The 24,378-nt window shown below is 38.4% G+C and overlaps 1 protein-coding gene across 1 annotated transcript in view; it reads left to right on the forward strand.

The window, feature by feature from the left end:
* LOC130909972 (kelch-like protein 41b) overlaps nucleotides 1–23,618 on the forward strand; it is a 37,929-nt gene extending 14,311 nt beyond the window's left edge. Inside the window, exons 4-6 of the mRNA XM_057826950.1 lie at nucleotides 16,291–16,476; nucleotides 23,115–23,261; nucleotides 23,324–23,618. Coding sequence (XP_057682933.1) covers nucleotides 16,291–16,476; nucleotides 23,115–23,261; nucleotides 23,324–23,435 — 445 coding nt within the window. The 3' untranslated portion in view covers nucleotides 23,436–23,618. The remainder of the gene's footprint in view (nucleotides 1–16,290; nucleotides 16,477–23,114; nucleotides 23,262–23,323) is intronic.
* The last annotated feature ends 760 nt before the right edge of the window (nucleotides 23,619–24,378 follow it).

Genomic DNA, 24,378 nt, shown 5'->3' on the forward strand with positions numbered 1-24,378 from the left:
CTTAGCGCTCTACTACTTTAAGATGGCGACTGTTTACTAACGCTGCCCACACGCGGCCGAGTCTGTCATTTCGCATCTAGTTCAACATACATGTGATCTCTATGAGACTCATCAGACGCTACCTGCTACCAACGTAGCATGGTGCGGGCAAGTATTTAGCAACGTTGCGTTTATAGCGGCTGTCGGCTGCAGTAAGTTTTTTTTTTTTGCTGCTTCCTATACGCACGTGACATCAGCGCGTTGTCCCGCATTAAAAGTAGTCCGAGCAAAACGTGATGCTTAGAGCTGTCAAAATAAACGATTACTCGAGGTGAATAAAATTACTCGGATTAGTTTTTAAACTCGAGTTACTCGAGTTGCTCGAGTATTCGTTTCAGCTCTAATTTGATGTTTTAGTCTGCAATTGCTCATTTTGGGTTTTCAAGATTCTTTCACTGTAAGAAAGAGTAATGCCTGCTCTGAACTGTCCAATCACATCTAAATTCATCTCATGCCAAAATCTGAGAAAATATTATAATTGGTCAAATAATTAAATAACTTCTGGTTCATTTGGTTCATCTTGTTCAATGTAAAAATGAGAGATGTGACCAAAAATTCGGCGCCGAAAACTATCAGCCGCTACAAATGCATTATCGGTTTTTGATTTCGAAGACTGAAAGTTTACCATAAAATAGTGTGAAGAACCTTAGTCCTCTTTTTGATGACATCATCAAAACAGGCAACACGCTGGCTGACAAAGTCTCGCTAAAACTACTGGCTCACAGGCAACATGTCTGCAATTTGGAAGGGGGGTTTTTTTGGAATATGAAAGAAATATAAATTATTAAATGAACAAAAATATAATACATTTTCTTCATCGCTGCTACACGCTGTTTCTAAAGTTGCTTTCCATTTATGTGCCACGTCACATCGACCACAGTGCATCTGAGCCCGTGTGTGGCTCAGTGGTAGAGAAGTCGTTCCCCAACCCAGAGGTTGTGAGTTCAACTCTCTGTCCTGATGAATTCATCTAAGTATCCTTGAGCAAGACACTGAACCCCACGTTGTTGCGTCACCAGCAGGTAGATGAGGATTATAGTGTCAAAGTGCTTTGAGTGCCCGAACGGTGCTGTACAAGTCTAACTCCATTTTTAATTAAGAGTTTTTCTCTTCTCAAATATTGCTCAAACCTGGCTTTCTCAAATCAACCTCCTTTGTCTCAATGATGTCTTTGCTCAATTTGACTCATCACTTGCTACCCTTAGGAGCACAAACTCAGAAACAAATAAGCAGAGAATGAGATAAATTTGAGATGATCAAATTCGTCTCACGAGACGAGATTAAGCAACAGATAAGTAGCAAATTTTTGCTATGGGCTATTGGACAGAGGAAGGTGCACATTTTATGACAAGATGACATGAAAAAAATGATAAATAACAATAAGAACTAGGCCTGCAAGCATGATTGAACGGGCCATCGCAGTTTGGCGGAACTCAGACGTCACGCAAACTCGGATGCATGCAGGTTAGGGTGGTGACAGATTGTCCCCCTCTAATCAACCAATGAGAACCGAACATGCTCGAAACTCACCTTATTTAAAAATTTGAAATAAATTCACACAACTAGGAGAAAAACCCCAATTGGAGACAGTACTTTAAAAAAAAAAAAGGAGGCGCTACTGAGCTGTGCAGCCACGCCCTTATTCAAAACAAAAATTAATCTTCTAATTGGGCCAATTTGATCAAGTGTGTCAAATTCCGTGGCTATATAAGCTGACTAAGCCCCTCAAAAAATCTACTTCCTTTTAATGGTGAACAAAGGGTCGTCATGGCAACAGACAGAGACATATGGACATGAACCTTAAAATGTAAATGACAAAAGGTTTTGAAACTACAATGACCAACCTGAAAAGAAGACAGGTATAAGTAAAATGAGAAGTTTGGCGCGGATATGTTGTATGTCTGCCAAGTTATGACTGTTCAAAATTTGTGGTAAAACAAAATGGCGACGGTCATTTTCACTTTGCTGTTTGAATGGAGACGGACAGTGTCCAAACTGTTCAAAGGACTGTGAAGCTCCGCAAAAGAATGGAAAGCAAGCCGCATCGTTACTAGTTAATTCTGAACAAAAGTCGTTGCACGCATTTCGTCAATGACATATACACACAACAGTATACATTTGACCACTTACGTTTTGACATATTGGGGTAAGATGAGCTTCCCTCGCAGTCCTGTAGCAATCGCTTTTGTTTGACATTTTATCAGGAGCAACATTGGGTGACGGTCATAACTGTTGTGCTGTTGTATTAGTGGTACGTGCAGTGAGAAACTTGACTGAATAATGGCTTTGCCTTGAATAAGAAAAGTGTACTCTGCAAACTGTGCCCTCTTAGATGAGTGAAGGTTATGCTTTTATTTTGCTCGCAGTGAGTTTTCCAAGGCCAGTGTGCCTTATATGCACGGACCCTGCTGCCCTTTTTAAAAGGGCCAACATCAAACGGCATTATGAAACAAGTCACAAAACTACTGGTCAGGATCAGCAAAGAGAAAACGGAAAATAAGTGAACAGAAACGACAGTATGAGCATGCAACACGTTGCAACATAGGTAATAATGCAGTCCCTAACAAATAGCTTACAAGTGCACAGTGGTGGATGAAGTAGTCACTTTTTTTTACTTAAGTAAAAGTACAAATACAGGTTCAAAAAATTCAGTAAAAGGTCAGGCATCAAAGAAAAAAATGTACTTAAGTAAAAGCACAGAAGTATTACTTTTGTAAAATTTACTTTGTAAAATGTAATATGTATATTAATATAAATACATACATACAAACATACTAGAGGTGTGCGAAATTTCCGATTCTTAGATTATTCGCGATTCGGTCGTGGAAGATTCGAGAACGATTCACAAACATCCAAATTCCGATTATTGAAATATGTCAAGTAAAGCGGAAGTAAAACACACTCAGCACGCCGCGCGGTCTTCGGGACGCAATGAGGAACGGAGCGAGAGTAGCTAAACATCATGCTTGTCATTACCCGGCCCATCGGGTAATGCCAATGCACAACTCACGGCTCTAGCTCAACTCATGCCGTGAGATTAAAAAAAAAAAAAAAAACATACCTGATTGCTGCCGACAGCTGCTACAAAGTACGTCCACATAATGTTACCGTAGATATCATATTTATATAGGACTAGATGCAATATAGACTCAGTGGCGTTAGCAGCACATGTACAGAAAGCTAGATGCGGGTGTTAGTAAACGGCCGCCATCTTAAAGCAGTAGACTTCCCTGCAAGGCTGTTGTAGCGAACCTTCCAAGCGAACCTAATTAACTTTTTATCTAAAATACTAAATAGGTAAAAAAATTACTTGAATCTATCTTTAAAATAGTTTTAAAACTTTCACATGTCGAAATTAGACAAAAGGGAAATTATGGAATAACGGGAGCAATTTTAACTTTTACGGTTGATTCACAACATTAAATTAATTGAATGTAGTTTAAAGCTGCTGATACAGAATGGGGATTTGAGTATATTATTTATTGTTTTTAACTGTTAACTTGATACTGAAACAGTCGTTCATTTAAGCCTGCGAGGCTTTTTTTTGTTTGTTTGTTACAGTTTTTGTAACTAATGTACAAAAAATTAAAAGCAGCTAATAGCGGGGGGCGGTCATCAATAATCGATTTATAATCGAATCGTAGCCTCTGAACCGTAATCGAATCGTTAGGTGCCCAAAGATTCCCACCTCTAATACATACATACATACAAAGATCTGAGTCAATATTCAAAGAAAGAACAGGAAAATTAATTGACTGCTCAATTTTATTTAACTCTGTGCAGAAAACAAGCAATAAAATTGACTGCACTGTAAACAGAAGCTTAAAAAGCTGCAACGGGCAGGCAGAAGTTTTGGCAGGCAAGCCGTACAGGATCTAGCGTAAAAGAACAAAAACAAAAATGAACTCTGTATCAGGATTACAAGATTCTTTGTTAGCTGAAAGCTGGAGTCTTAAACTCGTGTAGTTGAGTTGTTAATCTGACGATGATGTGAGGCCAAGGACTGGTGTAAGTGAGCTGCTGACAATGATAACTGTCCCCTGGACCCAGATTCACTCATCTGTCTAATCTTACAATCAAGGCAGTGACACACATACACAAACATAAACACAAACACAAGGAGGACAGTATTCCAACATTGAAACATTTATAGCAATACATAGTAAATACCTTCTCCCTCCATATGTTGTTCTGCAACTAACTTTCAATGACTAAACTTGGATACATGGCAGATCACCTGAATATTTATTAACGCTCCATTAAATAACTTGTTTAACATTCAAGCAGTGACTTAAAAACGCCATGATGACTTTGAATAAAGCACTGACGATAAAAATTTGCTGGCCGCCGAGATGCTGTGTCCTGACCCCTGCGTGTTCTCCTTTTAGTGTCGCAGCGCGGATGCCCGCTTTAAGGGTTCACAATGTTGTGACATTACACGTCGACCGTTGAATTTCAGATTTTGAGCGCGTCCGGTCTGCACAGTCCGCCCCACAACAGTGCGTACCCTATCATCTGGACTGTCAGATTAATAATCCCGGCCGTATCTGGCGAACTGACATTCAGCGAGTGTGATATGTGAATCTGGCGAGCTGACGCCGTATCCGGCACACTGTCACCTGCCATTGGGGCAGTTCCCATTTCCTGGGTCCCGTCTGGAGGCGTCGTGACCTGTTGCATAGAGTTCACTATCAGTTGATGAGACAGCTCTTACAGACATTGCGCCACGGCTTCTCGTAGGGGCCGACCAGGATGAGCGTCGTGACAGTTTTCACTGTTATAAACTCAAACTCACGCTGCGTTCTAACGCCAGATTTAGGTGGAAACAGGATGAAAGTTTTAGTGCATACAAGCAGGCAAATGTCTCAAGAGTGATTTAGTCGAGGAGTCAAGGTAATTATTGTATAAAATAGCACCATGCAAGCACTTTGAAACGTGAAAATAATTAAATGAATAGAAAAAAAATTAGCGTAACTTTAGCTTGAAATATTTACGTGAAATGAATGATAGCTGCCCGTTTTTTTGTTTGTTTTTTTTTTTGCTTTTAACCAAGAAAAAATTCTGAGATTTACGCATTTATTTACAACAATTTTCAACTTAAAAAGCTCTTTGTTTGGCAATGGCCACCATGTTGGATTTTGTATCCATACACAATAGCGTAACTTTACATTCAAATAAGCTGGTAATTTTCGGCAAACTGCCCGTTTTATAGGCAAAAAATTTGTAATTTAGACATTTCTGTGTCCATATGAAAAAAAAAAATCGGCTTTTTAATCTAAAAATGACGAGGGCCAGACAGCCGGCAAGACGTGTTGAGGCAATAATGACATCGGAATTATTATATATTATATATAAAATGATGCAAAATTTGCTTTTTTTTTTCTAAATTAAAAATAAGATGATTCTGCATGCTTTCCTCAAGTATTATGTTACTGATGGGAAAATCGAGTGATTTATTAGCTATTGAAAACTGTCATAATTGCAATACATAAATAAAAAATAAGTTGCTATTTCGGGCAAAAACTTATATGATAAGTTAAATATTGTTATTGATACTGAACCTATAGGTGATTATCGCTGCATTTCCTGATTTTTGTACATCTAGCGTAAAATCTGAGAATTTTATAGACATTTAAAGTTTTCTTATACTGATATAAAAAATAATTAATCGTGATTTTATTAGGGTACATCTTTAAAACAAAATTATGCCGTTGCTCCTGGAGACTCATATATGCCTAAGGGAGGTGCCTGTTTTGGTTTTAGCTCGCTAGCGGCTTTGGTTTTGAAAATATTTGAATCTTAAGTTTCCCGTCAACTGATAGTGAAGTCTATAGCTATTACTTTGCTGATCTTAACGATTTATTGTACCTGGACTCTGGGTGATAAATTCCTGACGCATTGCAAAGGAAGTAAAACCCTTAAAGTATGAAAATATGAAGTCATCTCAAGAGGACAACGTTTACATGCATGTGACTGTTCGGTACGTTCTGCTGAGTGGATGTCAGTTAATGCTGATTAATAGAATATTGAGTACATTTAAATCAAAGTGTTATCATACGATTAAGGCTATACACATTAATTATGTAATTAATTATACACATGCATACCTGTCAACCCGAGGCCATTGTCAATCTTACAAATAGTGACGTATGCCCTTACAAATTGGTGACTAATCTTACATCGTCGTATATAGCGTGCAATATGAAACAAAAATAAAACTCAATTTTTAAACTAATATGAATTTATTGGTAATATTGTAACTTATAACCTGGTGCAATCAAAGAACAATCGATATCTTTAGCTCCATCAAAATTTAACAGTGACTTTTGTTGTAATTGTATCTAGCACTTTTGGCAATTTCTATCATGTCTTTTGATAGCTGCACTTCAGCTTGCAATTCAGTTTGACTTGAAAGTGGTTCGTTAGTGTGTCCAATTATAAATTAAAAAGGTCAATTGATAAAATGAACTTACCGATGCAATCTTTGAGTCCGGGAACATTTCTTTTGCTAATTCTGAGAAGTGATCAGCAATAGTTGCGGGCAAATTAGCAGAATAAAATCTCCGCTTTCGTCACTTTTCATTCCGCAGACTTTATGACCAGTGTTGTTAATCTTACTTTTAAAAAGTAATTAATAGCAGTTACAACAGTTATAACCCTAAACCTAACCTTTTTTTCAAAAAACAAAATAAAACAATGCCAAAAAACATAGTAACCTTTGCTATGTTCGGAAGTCATTAAATGTTGTGAATCAACCGCTAAAGTTGTTAAAATTGCTCCCATTTTTGCATTAGTTCGCTTCTGTCTACTTTCGACATATGAAACTTTTAAAACTGTTTCATCATTTAAAGATAGATTCAAGTCAAGATTTTGCTGATTTAGGAGTATTTTAGATAAAAAGTTACTTAGATTAGCTAGGAAGGTTCACTACAACAGAGCCTTTCTGAAAAGTCTACTGCTTTAAAATGGCGGCTGTTTACCAACGCCGCCGAATCTCGCATCATTCAACCAACGTAACGCATAGTAACGCACATTGTCTCGTAGCCGAAACGGTGACAAAATCCGAACGGAGAAAAAAAACCCTAATGCACGAAAAAGTACAGATTTTGAACGTACGGCGTAAGCATTTAAAAATCAGTGCTCACTTGTACAAATTACGCCGAAACCTTACAACCAAACAAAATCAGACGCAATTTTATTTTATTCCAACAAGGGGAAGTGACCTGTAAATGCCCCAAAATGAACTCATGGCCTGGCATTGGCTGCCACAGCCATAGACGTCCACCCTCCCAGTTCAAAAGGATTGGACGTCCACTAGTGATAAACTTAGTCCAATTAAGAACCATCACAAATCGTATCCTATCTTGAGCTACCCAATTATTTCATCAGGATGTGAATATTTTCACAAAACAAATTAATATTTTAGGGCTGTCAAACGATTAAAATTTTCAATTGAAAGAGTAGTGTTACTTCAAAAATAATATACAGTCCCTGACAAAAGTCTTGTCACGTATCCATTTTATAGAAACAATAGATAATAACTAGGGCTGTCAAACGATTAAAATTTTTTATCGAGTTATTTACAGCTTAAAAATTAATTAATCGTAACTAATCACAATTCAAACCATCTCTAAAATATGCCATATTTTTCTGTAAATTATTGTTGGAATGGAAAGATAAGACACAAGACGGACATAAACATTCTATATACTCTACATTAATTCTGTATTTGTTTATTATAACAATAAATCCACAAGATGGCATTAACATTATTAACATTCTTTCTGTTAAAGGGATCCACAGATAGAAAGACTAGTAGTTCTTTTGTATTAATTTTTGTAATTAATTAATTTTGTATTAAAAAAATTTGTAAAACTGTCAATCAAAAAATAAACTACCATATTGGCCCGAATATAAGACCGCCCTGATTATAAGACGACCCCCTCTTTTTCAAGACTCAAGTTTGAAAAAAGACTTCTTGAACACCAAATTAATTTTATACAGAAAATAATTACAGTACACCTGAAACAAATGATTATAACAATATATTTGACAGAAAAAGCATTCTATTTTGCCTCATTCAAATCTTAATATCTGAACATTTAAATATTCGAACTAAAGTGCAATCACATTCATAAATGAATGTCTTCTGGTTTTTGAAATGTAAATAAACCAATCTATTGTGATAAAACAACAAAATTGCAATAACTGCATTAACCATCAAAGTGAAGTATAATTGTAATTGTAGTCTTGAAACAAATCTGAATAAGGAAAAACATTGCAATAAAATAATGCGAACTGGTTAAACTTGAGAGTAGATGAGATCTCTCATGACAGAACATTGCTTCAATGATATCTGGCGCCATCTAGTGTCGTGAATGGGTATAATGTCTAGACCGCGAAAATAAGACAACCCCCACTTTTTCAGTCTTATTTCAATGCAAAAAACGCCGTCTTATATTAGGGCCAATACGGTAATAACTCACCATTGTTGACGTCGCCGAGCGGGACGTCACATGGGCTACCTGCTGTTCTTCCACAGTGTCCTTAACTACGTAAGGTAATGATTGAAATACACCAAAGGCATCAATGGCGAGTTTTAAATTAATTAGAGATCTAGCCAAGGCAAAGTAGAGGCGTGCAAAATTTCCGATTCTTAGATTATTCGCGATTCGGCCGTGGAAGATTCGAGAACGATTCACAAACACTCAAATTCCGATTATTGAATTATATCAGGTAAAGCGGAAATAAAACACAGTCAGCGTGGTCTTCGGGACGAAATGAGGAACGGACCGAGAGTAAATATCATGTGCAGCTAATGCCGCTAGGTAAAAAAAAACAACAATAACTGACTGCGGCCGTCAGGCGCTACAAACAGCGGCCATTTGCTAGTTGCTACAAACATACGGCAACATACGGCTATAGTAGATATCACATATATCTAGACTAGATGTGAAATGACAGACTCTCCCGCGCCAGTAAACAGGCGCCATCTTAAAGCAGTAGACTTCTCTCGAAGGCTCTGTTGTAGAGAACCTAATTACTTTTTATCTAAAATACCCCTAAATCGGCAAAATCTTGACTTGAATCTATCTTTAAATGATGAAACAGTTTTAAAACCTTCACATGTCGAAAGTAGACATGAGGGAAATTATGGAATAACGGGCGCAGTTTTAACAACTTTAACGGTTGATTCACAACATTAAATTACTTGAATGTAGTTTAAAGCTGCTGTTACAGAATGGGGACTTGAGTATTTTATTTACTGTTTTTAACTGGTAACTTGATACTAAAATATTAGTTTGGTTTATTTAGCCTGAGAGGATTTTTGAACAATTTTGGAACAAATATACAAAACATAATTTTTTTTTTTTTTTTTTAATGGGGGAAGGGGGGCATCAATAATCAATTTATAATCGCATCGGAGTCTCTGAATCGTAATCGTAATCGAAGCGTTAGGTGCCCAAAGATTCCCACCTCTAAGGCAAAATCTGAGTAAGTTTTATGTGTATTTTGCATAGCTATTTTGATTGGGAATGTCAGTTCTCTTTGCATTGAGCGCTTTTCTTTTTGTGAACATTATTTTTTTGAGAGATAGGAATATTATTTTTGTTATGCTTTCACTAAATGATACTGCAGCGACTTAACTGTTCCGCCCAAATGCACGATGGGAAGTTGGGCAATCATGACTGTCACTGATGGCTGCAAATGGTATACAGTATGTTCTGCGTTGTGTTCAATTAAGCGTGTTAAGAAAAAGATGGTCTCCTGTGAGAGATAGGAATATTATTTTTGTTGTGCTTTCACTAAAGTTTCTGTAGCAACTTAACTGTTCTGCCCAAATGCATGATGGGAAGTTGGGCAACCATGACTGTCACTGGTGGCTGCAAATGGTTCAATTAAGCGTGAAAGATATCGACTCCTATCATTCTTCCCACGTTGTTCGCCATAATACTTATATTTGTTGTGAAAGAATTGCCAAAGCATAAGCCAATAAAAGGCGCGGTCCAATGAACGCCTGTGTCCACTCACATTTCTCTGCCTTTTTTAACATGATTAACGAAAAAAATTAATTACCGCCCGTTAACGCGATAAATTTGACAGCGCTAAAATATTTTAATCAAGAAATGTTCAGCAAAATCTGTTGACAGAATAAGGTAATAGTATCATTGCTCATTTGTCCGTATGTGTTCAGCTGAATGAAAATACAGACTTTATTTTAAATATACAGTGCCTTGCAAAAGTATTCGGCCCCCTTGAATCTTGCAACCTTTCGCCACATTTCAGGCTTCAAACATAAAGATATGAAATTTAATTTTATTTGTCAAGAATCAACAACAAGTGGGACACAATCGTGAAGTGGAACAACATTTATTGGATAATTTAAACTGTTTTAACAAATAAAAAACTGAAAAGTGGGGCGTGCCATATTATTCGGCCCCCTTTACTTTCAGTGCAGCAAACTCACTCCAGAAGTTCAGTGAGGATCTCTGAATGATCCAATGTTGTCCTAAATGACCGATGATGATAAATAGAATCCACCTGTGTGTAATCAAGTCTCCGTATCTCACCTGCTCTGTGATAGTCTCAGGGTTCTGTTTAAAGTGCAGAAAGCATTATGAAAACCAAGGAACACACCAGGCAGGTCCGAGATACTGTTGTGGAGAGGTTTAAAGCCGGATTTGGATACAAAAAGATTTCCCAAGCTTTAAACATCTCAAGGAGCACTGTGCAAGCCATCATATTGAAATGGAAGGAGCATCAGACCACTGCAAATCTACCAAGACCCGGCCGTCCTTCCAAACTTTCTTTTCAAACAAGGAGAAAACTGATCAGAGATGCAGCCAAGAGGCCCATGATCACTCTGGATGAACTGCAGAGATCTACAGCTGAGGTGGGAGAGTCTTTCCATAGGACAACAATCAGTCGTACACTGCACAAATCTGGCCTTTATGGAAGAGTGGCAAGAAGAAAGCCATTTCTCAAAGATATCCATAAAAAGTCTCGTTTAAAGTTTGCCACAAGCCACCTGGGAGACACACCAAACATGTGGAAGAAGGTGCTCTGGTCAGATGAAACCAAAATGGAACTTTTTGGCCACAATGCAAAACGATATGTTTGGCATTAAAGCAACACAGCTCGTCACCCTGAACACACCATCCCCACTGTCAAACATGGTGGTGGCAGCATCATGGTTTGGGCCTGCTTTTCTTCAGCAGGGACAGGGAAGATGGTTAAAATTGACGGGAAGATGGATGCAGCCAAATACAGGAACATTCTGGAAGAAAACATGTTGGTATCTGCACAAGACCTGAGACTGGGACGGAGATTTATCTTCCAACAGGACAATGATCCAAAACATAAAGCCAAATCTACAATGGAATGGTTCAAAAATAAACGTATCCAGGTGTTAGAATGACCAAGTCAAAGTCCAGACCTGAATCCAATCGAGAATCTGTGGAAAGAGCTGAAGACTGCTGTTCACAAACACTCTCCATCCAACCTCACTGACCTCGAGCTGTTTTGCAAGGAAAAATGGGCAAGAATGTCTGTCTCTCGATGTGCAAAACTGATGGAAACATACCCCAAGCGACTTGCAGCTGTAATTGGAGCAAAAGGTGGCGCTACAAAGTATTAACGCAAGGGGGCCGAATAATATTGCACGCCCCACTTTTCAGTTTTTTATTTGTTAAAAAAGTTTAAATCATCCAATAAATTTTGTTCCACTTCATGATTGTGTCCCACTTGTTGTTGATTCTTGACAAAAAATTAAAATTTTATATCTTTATGTTTGAAGCCTGAAATGTGGCGAAAGGTTGCAAGGTTCAAGGGGGACGAATACTTTTGCAAGGCACTGTAAAATTTTTCGGACCCTGGGCACCTTTGCTGATCGAGTTAGTGGACCTCTTGCTTAATTTAGTTGAGGATATAATCCTGGCAGACTGCTATACAGTAGTATGATTCTTTCTGCAGCACTAAATGCAACTGAAATTCATCAGATAAACAGAGCCTTGCATGGAAGTGTTTTTCTGCTGCCTCGCTATCTACGTATTGAGCTTTCGGTCAAGCACAGCAAGTGATAAGCAGGTGTCACTTCCAGCTGAAAAATATAGATACACTTTATGTGTGAAGCAGCTATCGCAATGTGTACGTGTTAAATTTGACAAGGGTGCTTCATGCACGCAAGCTATACTGCTTCATGGTAACAGAAACTAGTAATTAGTGGTCTTTTAAAATGAAAGCAAAATGCACATATGAAAAGGGGAAGGCTGGGTTTAAATTATATTTAAATCTTAAATCAATCAGCAATTGACGTCAATGGCACTGAAACAGGATCATTTACTGACTTCTTCTCCAAGAATAAAATAACTGATTGGACGTCCATCACCGTCAGTGGCAGCCATATGTTCATGCCTATAAATCGCATCGGATTATAAAGCACATTACTACTTTATTTTACAAGAATAAAGGGTTAAATACATACATTTCTGGCTAAAAGTATTGTCACCCCTGCACTTCTGTCAGATAACGCTCAGTTTCTCCAAGAAAATGATTGCAATTACAAATGCTTTGGTATTAATATCGTCATTTATTTTGCTTGCAATGAAAAAACACAAAAGAGAATGGGCAAAAAAAAAAAAAAAAGGCAAGGCAAGGCAAATTTATCTATATAGCACAATTCAACACAAGGCAATTCAAAGTGCTTTACATCACATGAAGATCATTAAAATCACATTTAAATCAATACAACGTAAAAACTAAAGATGCACCGATACCGATACTAGTATCGGCAGGGGGCGCCGATCCGGCCCGAAATGGTGGTATCGGTATCGGCGAGTACCAACAAAGACGGCGCCGATACCATTTACCGGTCCATTATTATTACATTTGACCACAGCCTTTTTCTCCTCCTGGCGCTCACTACACTCTGTCTCTGTGTTGTGTGATGACACGTGAAGACCAAGCAGCTATCGCTATTGGCCTGCTCCAGACCAATGAGAGTGGGCCAATAGCCACTCCTGACCAATCAAAAGGGGGCTTTTTCATATGGATGAAAAACAAACCAGGAAATATGGTGGCGGTCAGGAAATATTTCCAAATAGAAATCCCGTCGATTAAAATCAATGGCTGCATGCAAGATTTGCGGCCTGAAAGTTTGGAGATGTGGAGTTAAATCGGCCAGTTTCAATACCTCGAACTTGATAAAACATTTGAAGACGAAACATGAACGAACACAACGACTTTGAGCCTGCAAGAGCAGGACTGCTATCCAGAGGAAGAAGGCCGCTGGACCGGAGCAACAATCTCTGGTCAGTTCACTTCGTCTACTTTACTTTTATCGTCTTTTACTGAAAGAAATGCCGCAGTAATTTGGGAAGTGTTTCCAAAGTATTGTTGCCACCTTTCAGAAATAGAAATAAGGGACTCCCACCTCCCGAAAAAAAGGAGAGACGGGATGCTGTGGTCAATTATTATTACTTATAATTGTTAGCGTCCGCAAATGCGGAAACAAGGTTGAACCTCGAAGCAGACAACAAGCGGGGGATACATAAAAGGGTTTAATGATTGCAAACAAAAAATAACACGCGATCGCGGGATAGTAGAAATAACAAAAGGAGTCCGTGACAGCAGGTCGACGGACAAACTAAGACGATAGGCAGCGGTTACAAACGAGAGCAGCACACTAACAGAAAAACCCAATGCAGGGGCATAACAAGCAAATGTAGCGAGATTATTGTGCCAGATGTCAAATAGCGATCAGCAAGGCAAATATCTCGGCAGCCTTCTCTGAGATCACCTGTGCTTAAATGCTGCGTTGATGAGCCTGCATTGGATTCAAGTGCCACGCCCCCACGCCCAGCAACAAAACACAATCTAACCAGCAGCAGAATGTGACAATAATTTCATGAAAGTTGCACTGTTTGGACTTCGAGAGGTTTAAAAAAGTTTATTCAGTTCATTCAGAGTTTATTATTATGAATGTATTTTTACTTTCTTACTGTTGGGCTAGTATTATACATGTTTTATTAATTTCCCAAATTTAGCACTATTTTGGCCTCTGAGAGCCAAAGGTTTATTCAACTATTGTCTACTAGGGTTTAGTGTACTTTTTCCTATTTTGCAAAGGTAAGCAACAGCCTGACAAAGCCTTGATAGCAATGATTTCACATCCAATTATGTAGCTCTTTGGGAAAAAAAAAAAAAAAATTAAGAAAAAAAAATATATATATATACTGTATATATAAACGGGGTGGTATCGGTATGGTATCGGTATCGGCCGATACTGCACAGCCAGGTATCGGTATCGGGGCCAAAAAATGGTATCGTGCAACACTAGTAAAAACCAAGACAAAAGATCGCATTTACTCACAAATAGAATAAAAATAAATAAATAAAAATAAAACAGAAATAAAAATAAAACAAAAACTACTACTAATAATAATAATTGAAATCAGCAATCGAGATAAGCACAAGAGGAATAGAAAGCAGGTAGATTGAAATATATAGCCAGTTATGGATATGCAGTGCTAAACAAAAGCGTTTTTAGCCCTGATTTAAAAGAGCTAACAGTTTGAGCATACTTCAGACGTTCAGGTAACTTGTTCCAGAGGTGAGGAGCATAATAACTAAATGCTGCCTAACCCTGCTTGGTTCTTGTTCTTGGAACATGAACCAAATATAATGAACATGAACCAAAAAAATCATTATCATTTTACGCAAAACTCCGGACAAAAAAATTGGAGCCCTTTCAAATAACATGAGATGCCTCTCTAATTTGTGTAATTAACAGCACCTGTTATTTACCTGTGGCACATAACAGGTGGTGGCAATAACTAAATCACACTTGCCGCCAGTTAAAATGGATTAAAGCTGACTCAACCCCTGCCCTGTGTTCTTGTGTGTACCACATTGAGCATGGAGAAAAGAAAGATGACCAAAGAACTGTCCTAGGACTTGAGAAGCAAAATTGTGAGGAAGCATGGGCATTCTTAAGGCTAAAAGTCAAAGACCTGATATGTTCCTTGGTCTACCATGCGCATTGTCATCAATAAGTGTAAAGCCCATGGCACTGTGGCTAACCTCCTGAAATGATGACGGGGAAAAAAAATGGATGAGAGATTTCAATGAAAGATTGTGCGGATGGTGGATAAAGAAGCTCGACTATCATCCAAACAAGTTCAAGCAGTCCGAGGGTACAACAGTGTCAACCCGTACTATCCGTCGGCATCTGAAGGAAAAGGGACTTTATGGTAGGATACCCAGAAAGACCCCACTTCTGACCCAGAGACATGAAAAAAGCCTGGCTAGAGTTTGCCAAAACTTAATTCAGAAATCCAAAAACGTTTTGGAAGACTGTTCTCTGGTCAAATGAGACAAAAGTAGAGCTTTTGGGAAAAGGCATCAACATAGAGTTGACAGGGGGGAAAACAAGGCCTTCAAAGAAAAGAACACGGTCCCCACAGTCAAACATGGTGGAGGTTACCTGATGTTTCGGGGTTGCTTTGCTGCCTCTGGCACTGGACTGCTTGACCATGTGTATGGCATTATGAAGTCTGATAACTACCAACAAATTTTGCCGCATAATGTAGGGCCCAGCATGAGAAAGCTGGGTCTCCCTCACAGGTCATGGGTCTTCCAGCAGGACACACTTCATAAAGCACTAGATAATGGTTTGAGAGAAAGCACTGGAGACTTCTAAAGTGGCCAGCAATGAGTCAAGACCTGAATCCCATAGAACACCTGTGGAGAGATCTGAAAATGGTAGTTTGGAGAAGGCACCCTTCAAATCTCAGAGACCAGGAGCAGATGGCCAAAGAAGAATGGTCTAAAATTCCAGCAGAGCATTGTAAGAAATTAATTGGTGGATTTCGGAAGAGTTGTTTGCAGTTATTTCGTCTAAAGGTTGTGCTACCAAGTATTAGGCTGAGGGTGCCATACTTTTGTCTGGCCCATCTTTGGAGTTTTGTGTAAAATGATATTGATTTAATTTTTTTCCCATTCTCTTTTGTGTTTTTTCATTGCAAGCAAAATTAATGAAGATATTACTACCAAAGCATTTGTAATTGCAATCATTTTCTGGGAGAAATTGAGCATTATCTGACAGAATTGCTGGGGTGCCAATACTTTTGGCCAGCAATGTACATGAAGCAATACAACAAAATGAAGACTTATAAAAATATGACCAGTCATGACAATGTCAATCAATCAATCAATCACAACAACATCTCTTATCTTTCATGTCCCCTGCAGCAAAGCTCTCAGCAAGATGTTTGTGTACAACCATAAGCAGTCAGAGTGGAGAGAGTTGGCGGGCATGAAGACACCCAGAGCAATGTTTGGGTCCGTCATCCACGATGGAAAGATCATTGTGACCGGTGGAGTGAACGAAGGAGGCCTTACCTCTTCCTGCGAAAGCTACAACTTTGCAACAAACAAGTAGGTGTTACATTAAAGTGCCTGTGACAGGATTAAAAAAAAGTCTTAAATAGCATTATTATTTGAATTGAAATCAGGTTTTGAGACAATTCGACTAAATACAACAATTTGGTAAAGTGCAGATTACTAGAAATTAGTTTATAATCTGCCGTTTAGCCCCGCCTGTCATTATAGCGCTCTAGCGTCCCCAGCCGGATGATGACGTCTGCAGGGTAACGATTTCAGCTGATTTAGAATTCAGCCCATTGTGGGGGGAAGGTTCAAAACGAGAAATATGCAACAGAGAGCAGCAAAATGTCATAATTGTTTCAATCTTTGTACTCCAATATTTTTACTGGATATTCTTCTTATCTAAGTATTTTCCCCCAATTGCTAAATAAATGGTATGGTATCTCCCGAACAGTATTTTATGCCACCGGAGCTAGTCCGTCTTTTGTCATTTCAATGCCCCGCCTTCTGGAACGAAGAAAAGAGTGTACGGTATTCTCGCAGTCGGACATCCAGGCATTAATGACGTCACCAGCCACAACAAAGCGTCGCCATATTGAAAAGGGGGCAAAACACGAGTCACAAGCAGTTGCTCTGTCGTGCATTGTGGTACAAACACGTTGAACTTTTGTCTTTTTTGCAATCTTTTTTTCCGTCGGAATGACTAAAAGTTGCTGTGTTGCGGGTTGTAACACAAGGAAGAGTTCAAAGCCGCATTTGAAGTTCTTGATTCTTCCGTGTGAGAAGAAAAGGAGAAGCAAATGGCTGAAAGCAATAAATCGAGGAACAGTAAAAGAAGACGGTTCCGTGGACCAAAGCCTCACACCACTCTCCCGGGTGTAGCAACAAAACCCTGCAGCACATTGGGCTGGCGTGATGCAAAAAAATAAACAAATTAATCCGCAAAATCAGCTGAATCCGCAGTCCTTCTGCGATGGTTACCTGGTGGACGTCACATTCGCCTTCTTCCTCAACCCGAGTTGGAAGTAACTCATTTTCATGGCGCGGGATTTTAAAAAATTGAATAAATATATCGATCGCTTCCACACACATCCAAGCGGTCCATTTCATTCAGGAGCATAAAATACCGCGTGTAATATGAAATAAACATGTTTTTTTTGTCACAGGAACTTTAATCTACTGTATGCTCTTGCCAAAAAATTCTGCATATTTTGGTTTCTGAACCAGCAAGACCAGTACCAATACGCAACAATACCAGTATTGTGTTTTGACTCTGGTTTAGCTGGTACAAAAACTAGAGGTGGGTAGCAGATGTGGGTAGAGTAGCCAAAAATTTGACTCATGTCAGAGTGGCCTTACTTCAAAATAATAATACTGAAGTAATAGTAAAAGTAGTCATACAAAAATATACTCAAATTCAAGCAAAAAAAAATATTCGGTGAAAGGAATACTCAAGTAATGAGTAACATTGTGAGTAACTGCTTACACTGTTTGTTTTTTTTAAACAATAGTATTTTTTTTCTCAGCACAATGTCACCTCCTGTTATTATTATAATGGAACTATAACCTATTACATGACCATATTGGGCGGAAAAAATACACAAAAATCATTGAATTCAAACTACAAAAATTAAACATAACCCGACCAAAGGGCATGAGTGCCCTCTAGTGGAGAAAAATCATATCAGTATTTGAGCACCCTGCTGTTTTGCAAGTTCTCCCACTTAGACATCATGTAGGTGTCTAAAATTTTCATCGTATCTGCATGTCCACTGTGAGAGAGATAATCTAAAAAGAAAAATCCAGAAATCACAATGTATGAATTTTTAACAATTTATTTGTGTGATACAAATAAGTATTTGAACACCTGAGAAAACGAATGTTAATATTTGGTACAGTAGCCTTTGTTTGCAATTACAGAGGTCAAACGTTTCCTTTAGTTTTTCACCAGGTCTGCACACTGCAAGAGGGATCTTGGCCCACCCATCATTCAGGTTTCTGGCCTGTCGCTAAGAGACACGGAGTTTGACCTCCGCTTTTCTATTGGGTTTAGGTCTGGAGACCGGCTAGGACCTTGTTATGCTTCTTACGGAGCCACTCCTTGGTTGTTGTTGTTGGAAGATCCTGGCACGACCCATCTTCAATGCTCTGACTGAAGGAAGGAGGTTGTTTCCCAAAATCTCACAATACAGGGTCCCAGTCGTCCTCTCTTTAATACAGTGCACTCGTCCTGTCCTATGCAAAGAAAAACACCCCCAAAACATGATGCTACCACACCCATGCTTCACAGTAGGGATGGTGTTCTTGAGATAGTTTTCATCATTCTTCTTCCTCCAAACACGGTTAATGGAACTATGACCAAAAAGTTCTATTTTACTCTCATATGACCACAAAAATTGCTCCCATGACTCCTCCGCATCATTCAAATGGTCATAGGCAAACTTAAGATGGGCCTCGACATGTGCTGGTTTAAGCAGGGGAACCTTCTGTGCCATGAATGATTTCAAACCATGACGTCTAGTGTATCCTTGGAAACGGTGGTCCCAGCTCTTTTCAGGTCATTGACCAACTCCTGTTGTGTAGTTCTGGGCTGATTCCTCACCTTTCTTAGGATCATTGAGACCCCACGAGGTGATATCTTACATGGGGCTCCACTCCGATTGAGATTGGCTGTCATGTTTAGCTTCCATTTTCTAATGATTGCTCCAACAGTGGACCTTTTATCACCAAGCTGCTTGGCAATCGCTCCGTTGCCCTTTCCAGCCTTGTGGAGGTGAACAATTTTGTCTCTGGTGTCTTTGGACAACTCTTTGGTTTTGACCGTGTTACGTAAGTTTGAGTCTTAAAAAATGTATTGGGTGGACAGGTGTCTTTATGCTTCCATCGACCTCAAACAAGTGCATTTGATTCAGGATAAAACATGGAGTAGAGGTGGGCTTTTATTGGGTGAACTAACAAGTCTTTCAGGGTCAGAATTCTAGCTGATAGACAGGTGTTGAAAAACTTATTTGCAGCTGTATGACACAAATAAATTGTTTTAAAAAATCACGCATTGTTATTTCTGGATTTGGTAACACTTTACAATAAGGCTCCCTTAATTAATATTAGTTAATGCATATTTAGACAATAACTCATGTTTAAGTAACATGACAATAATTCATTTAATCCCTTATCTAACATTTATTAATATATTAATTAACATGAGTTAATGCATTAGTTAATCCATTTTAAGACAATAACTAATGTTTAGGTAACATTACAATAATTAAAATAATTGCTTATTTAACATTTATTAATATATTAATTAACATGAGTTAATGCATTAGTAATGCATAACCAGGCAGGAACTAATAGTTTGGTCAAATTGAAAATGTATACAGGCCTATATAGGAATAGGATTTAGGGTTAGGGTTTGTTACCTCAAGCATTTATAATTTCTCAGGGACATACAGTATGTGCTACACTTTACAATAAAGGTCCAAAAAGCATTCAGTAATGGTGAATAAAGGTTAGGTTAGCAGCACCCAAGGACTCACAGAGCAATGTTTCTCATTTTAAAATAACAATCACTTACTAGTACCGGTATACATTAATAACTATTTATTAATGCACTAATGTATATGTAAATTAATGTTAACTCATTTGCTCCCAGAAACATATAAATACGTTCTATTTTTAATTCTTTCAGTGTCCCAAAGACGTATGTCTTTTTTTCACAAGAGATAGCTCTGGGTTCTGATTCAACATAGCTCCAAAGCACAACGCTGAAAATCCATTTTAAAGCAATAAAACTGGCCACTGGAGGGCAGTAGCGCGCGTGAATAATAATAATAATACCATATTCAAGGTTATAATATATATTATATATAAAATACATGACTTAACTCATTTTCACCGGTGCAACCCCCTTCGTTCCCAGCCGTTTTACTGGATTTTGACTGATTTTGCAAGGCCCAAAGAAAATTCTGTTCTATTGCTATATAAACATGGAACCCACCAAAAGAAAGATTAGACTCTCTTCTTTCAGCAGGAAAAAAAGTAAGTTCATATCTTTTTCCATTCTTTGGAAATCAGCATTAGAAAATGAGCAATTTTCCAATTTCTGATGAAAAAACAGAGAAATTGAGCTTTTTGTGAAAGCATACATTTCAAACATAACTTTGACTTTAACACAGCTATTTTTTGCTTTTGTTACATCCCAAACATCTGAATAATGTTTTCCTTTTACAACATAACATAAAACACAAGACAAATAGAGCTTTTGATAGCAAAGTAACAATTTATTTACACATAAATAACTGAGAGATGACGCTGTTGTGGCCGCGACAGCTGGTGAAAACTTTTCCCTCATCGCCGCCTGTCTCTGCTCGGCGAGCAGCACGGACTCAACGGCATCGTCCGCTGCACTGGTGGTCCCGGTCGCTCTGTTTGGTCGTCCAACGCCTGGCATCCCGGGGGTCCTCCCGGTTGTTTTGCTCAGTCGTCCGCCGCCTGGCATCCTGGACGTCCATTCGGTCATCTTCCACCGGCGCCCCGGCCGTGCGGCCCGGCCGTTCGTTCCATTGAGTTGGGGATGCGGGTCTTACCAAATGCGCTATTGCCCTCCAGTGGCCAGTTTTATTGCTTTAAAATGGTTTTCCAGCATTGTGCTTTGGAGCTCAGTTGAATCTTTTTTATTTTTCTTTTAATTTATTTTTCTTTAATTATTTTTTTCTTTTTTCTATTGATTGAAATCAAGTTTTTTTTTTTTTGGTTGAAGCAACTTTTTGAATGAAGTCATGTTGATTTGTGTTTGGGCCATATTTTGGCTAGGACAGTTTTCGCTTTATTATTCAACCAAAAAATAAGCTGCTTAAAAAAAAAAAAAGATTTTCAAAGGGAAAAATCACTTCAATCAAAAAAAAGAAAAATTTCAATAATAGAAAAAAGTTTTTGAATGCGAAAAAATATTTGAGATTGAAAAATTTGCATTTGAACATTTAATTTTTCATTGCAAAAGTTTTCTTTGATTGAAGCAATCCTTTTTGTGTTTGGGCCATATTATGATTAGGACATTTGTGTCTAAATCATTCAATTCCCCAAAAAGTTGCTTCATTCAAAAAAAAAAAAATAATAATAATAATCACGTTAAAATATTTGACGCAATTAACGCACATGCCCCGCTCAGACACATTTAAATGACAGTATAGTGAAATGCCCACTTGTTAATTGTGTTTTGTGGAGTTGTGCTGCCCTCTGTTGGCGCTTGGGTGCGACTGATTTTATAGGCTTCAGCACCCATGAGCATTGTGTAAGTAATTATTGACATCAACAATGGCGGGCTACTAGTTTATTTTTTGATTGAAAAATTTACAAATTTTATTAAAACGAAAACATTAAGAGGGGTTTTAATATAAAATTTCTATAACTTGTACTAACATTATCTTTTAAGACCTACAAGTCTTTCTATCCACGCTTTAACAGAATGTTAATAATGTTAATGCCATCTTGTTGATTTATTTTTATAATAAACAAATACAGTCCTTATGTACCGCATGTTGAATATATATATCCATCTTGTGTCTTATCTTTCCATTCCAACAATAATTTACAGAAAAAAATGGCATATTTTATAGATGGTTTGAATTGCGATTAATTGCGATTAATTACGATTAATTGCGATTAATTACGATTAATTAATTTTTAAGCTGTAATTAACTCGATTAAAAATTGTAATCCTTTGAAAGCCCTAATATATAAATATATATATATATACATATTTTAAAACAATATGCGAAGCAAATGACTGTCTAACGTGCTCAAAAAATAATTTCGACCCATTATAAAAATGTTTTTTTGTTCATTTCATTCATTTTTGTTGCAGTTTTATTGCTTTACAACTTACAGGGTGACCCAAAAAAAAAGTTTACACTCAGTTGACTGCTTGTTTAAAAGCCATTGAAACATGTCATGCTTAAGTGATTCATTAAGGTCACTCTCTACAATTCCTGTGCTTCTGCTGAAAATGAAAAAAACTTTAGCTGTACCTGAATTGCTGCGTGCCGGTCTGACACCTACTGAGATTGCAGCAAATCTGAGAATATCCAGATGTGCAGTCTACAAAGTTAAAAAGAAGCTGAAAGATACTGGAACAGCCTCACGAAAACCTGGGTCTGGAAAACCCGATCTGTGCGGACCAAAAAGTTGATTGACAAGGTGATATGTGGCCACCCCAGAGTCCAGATCTCAATCCCCTGGATTATAGCATATGGGCAACTGTGGAGGACAGTGCCTGTAAGAAGCCACAAACTTCTGTGGCAGCCTTGGAGAGGTCCATTGTTAGATCTTGGGAAAAGATGACAGCATCTTACATAAAGAAGACCTGTCAAGCGTTCCGCAGGCGCCTGGAGGCTGTTGTGACACTTAATGGAGGACACATTGAAAAATAGAGTGTACTGTACATGTTCTTTACAATAATGTATAATTTGTGATTAAATTCTAATTCTAAGATGAATAAACATGGCATTTAAGTTGTATTATGGCAGTGTAAACCTTTTTTTGGGTCACCCTGTATAGGAAAGTCAATTACATGCCATGACACTTTTCGGCCACCGGGGGGGGCTGCCCCCCCCCCATAAAATCTGCTTATTGCAGAGAGGTGTGCAATGTGTTATCTGCTTGTTGTTACTCTGTGATTTTAATTTCACCAGGTGGGAGCCCTTCACAGAATTCCCCCAGGAGAGGAGTTCCGTCAATTTAGTGAGTACTGGTGGCGCCCTGTACGCTGTGGGCGGCTTCGCTATGATCGAGATGGAGAACAAAGAGGTGGCGCCTACTGAGGTCACCGACGTTTGGCAGTAAGTCTTCATTTAAAGGCATCGCATTGCACAGGACACGATTTGACAAGGCTCTGTTTTAGGTACGAGAACGACAAGAAGCAGTGGAGCGGCATGCTGAGGGAGATGCGTTACGCCGCCGGTGCTTCCTGCGTTTCCATGCGACTCAATGCAGCCAGGATGCCCAAACTGTAGGCGTTCATGTAGACGCCTTTCGTTCTCTATAATCACGTCTGTGCCTATTTGACCTTGCACTGATCATTTGAATATGTACCGTGAAGGCCCACCCACCTCTTGAAAGACTCATCATCATCCCACCAGTTCCTAGGAAATTATTAGCAGAAGCATTTTGTAAAATAAACATTTTTACACAGTTTGGGATTGTTGATATTGATGTGTCATTGCCAGAAAGGCTGGGAACACGAGGTGGTATTTTGGATTGCAATCTAAGATAGTCTTGTAAAATGAATCCGACCGAAGTCTTGTCGCTTATCCATTTTGTAGAAGCAATGACTAATAACCTGAATTTTAATTATTCAATTGGTTTCAGAAATGGCTCATATGAAAGCTAAGACCCTCCCAAATGATGTCGAATGTACAAAAATATATTCGTTTCACTGGGGGAAAAAAAAAAAGATTTATCATTTAATGAAGACATAAAGGTCAAATTTTGGCAAGACAAAAGTTTTGTAGTGTGAAAATTGAACTAAAAATGTACTTCAAATGCAAAAATATGTTACATAACAAGTGAATTAAGTAGTGGTGCAGTGAGATCCAAATTTATTATTTTGTATGACTTCCATGTGGTTCGGCAAGGATTAATACAATTCATTAATGAAGTCATCAGGAACATCAAAGAAAGCAGCCTTGCATGCCTCCAAGAGTTCATCAACATTCTTGGGTTTCGTCTTCCATGCTTCCTCTTTCATCCTACCCCAGACATGCTCAATGATGTTCATGTCTGGTGACTGGGCTGGCCAGTCCTGGAGGATCTTAATCTTCTTTGCCTTGAGGAACTTTGAGGTAGAGATTGAAGTATGCGATGGAGCACCATCCTGCTGCAGAATTTGTCCATTTTGTATGGTTAGGAATGTAAGAGGCAGCTAAGATTTGTCACGCACACAGCTTAGAGGGAACA

The sequence above is a fragment of the Corythoichthys intestinalis genome, chromosome 2 (genome assembly GCF_030265065.1).
Source record: "Corythoichthys intestinalis isolate RoL2023-P3 chromosome 2, ASM3026506v1, whole genome shotgun sequence".
Lineage (NCBI taxonomy): Eukaryota > Metazoa > Chordata > Actinopteri > Syngnathiformes > Syngnathidae > Corythoichthys > Corythoichthys intestinalis.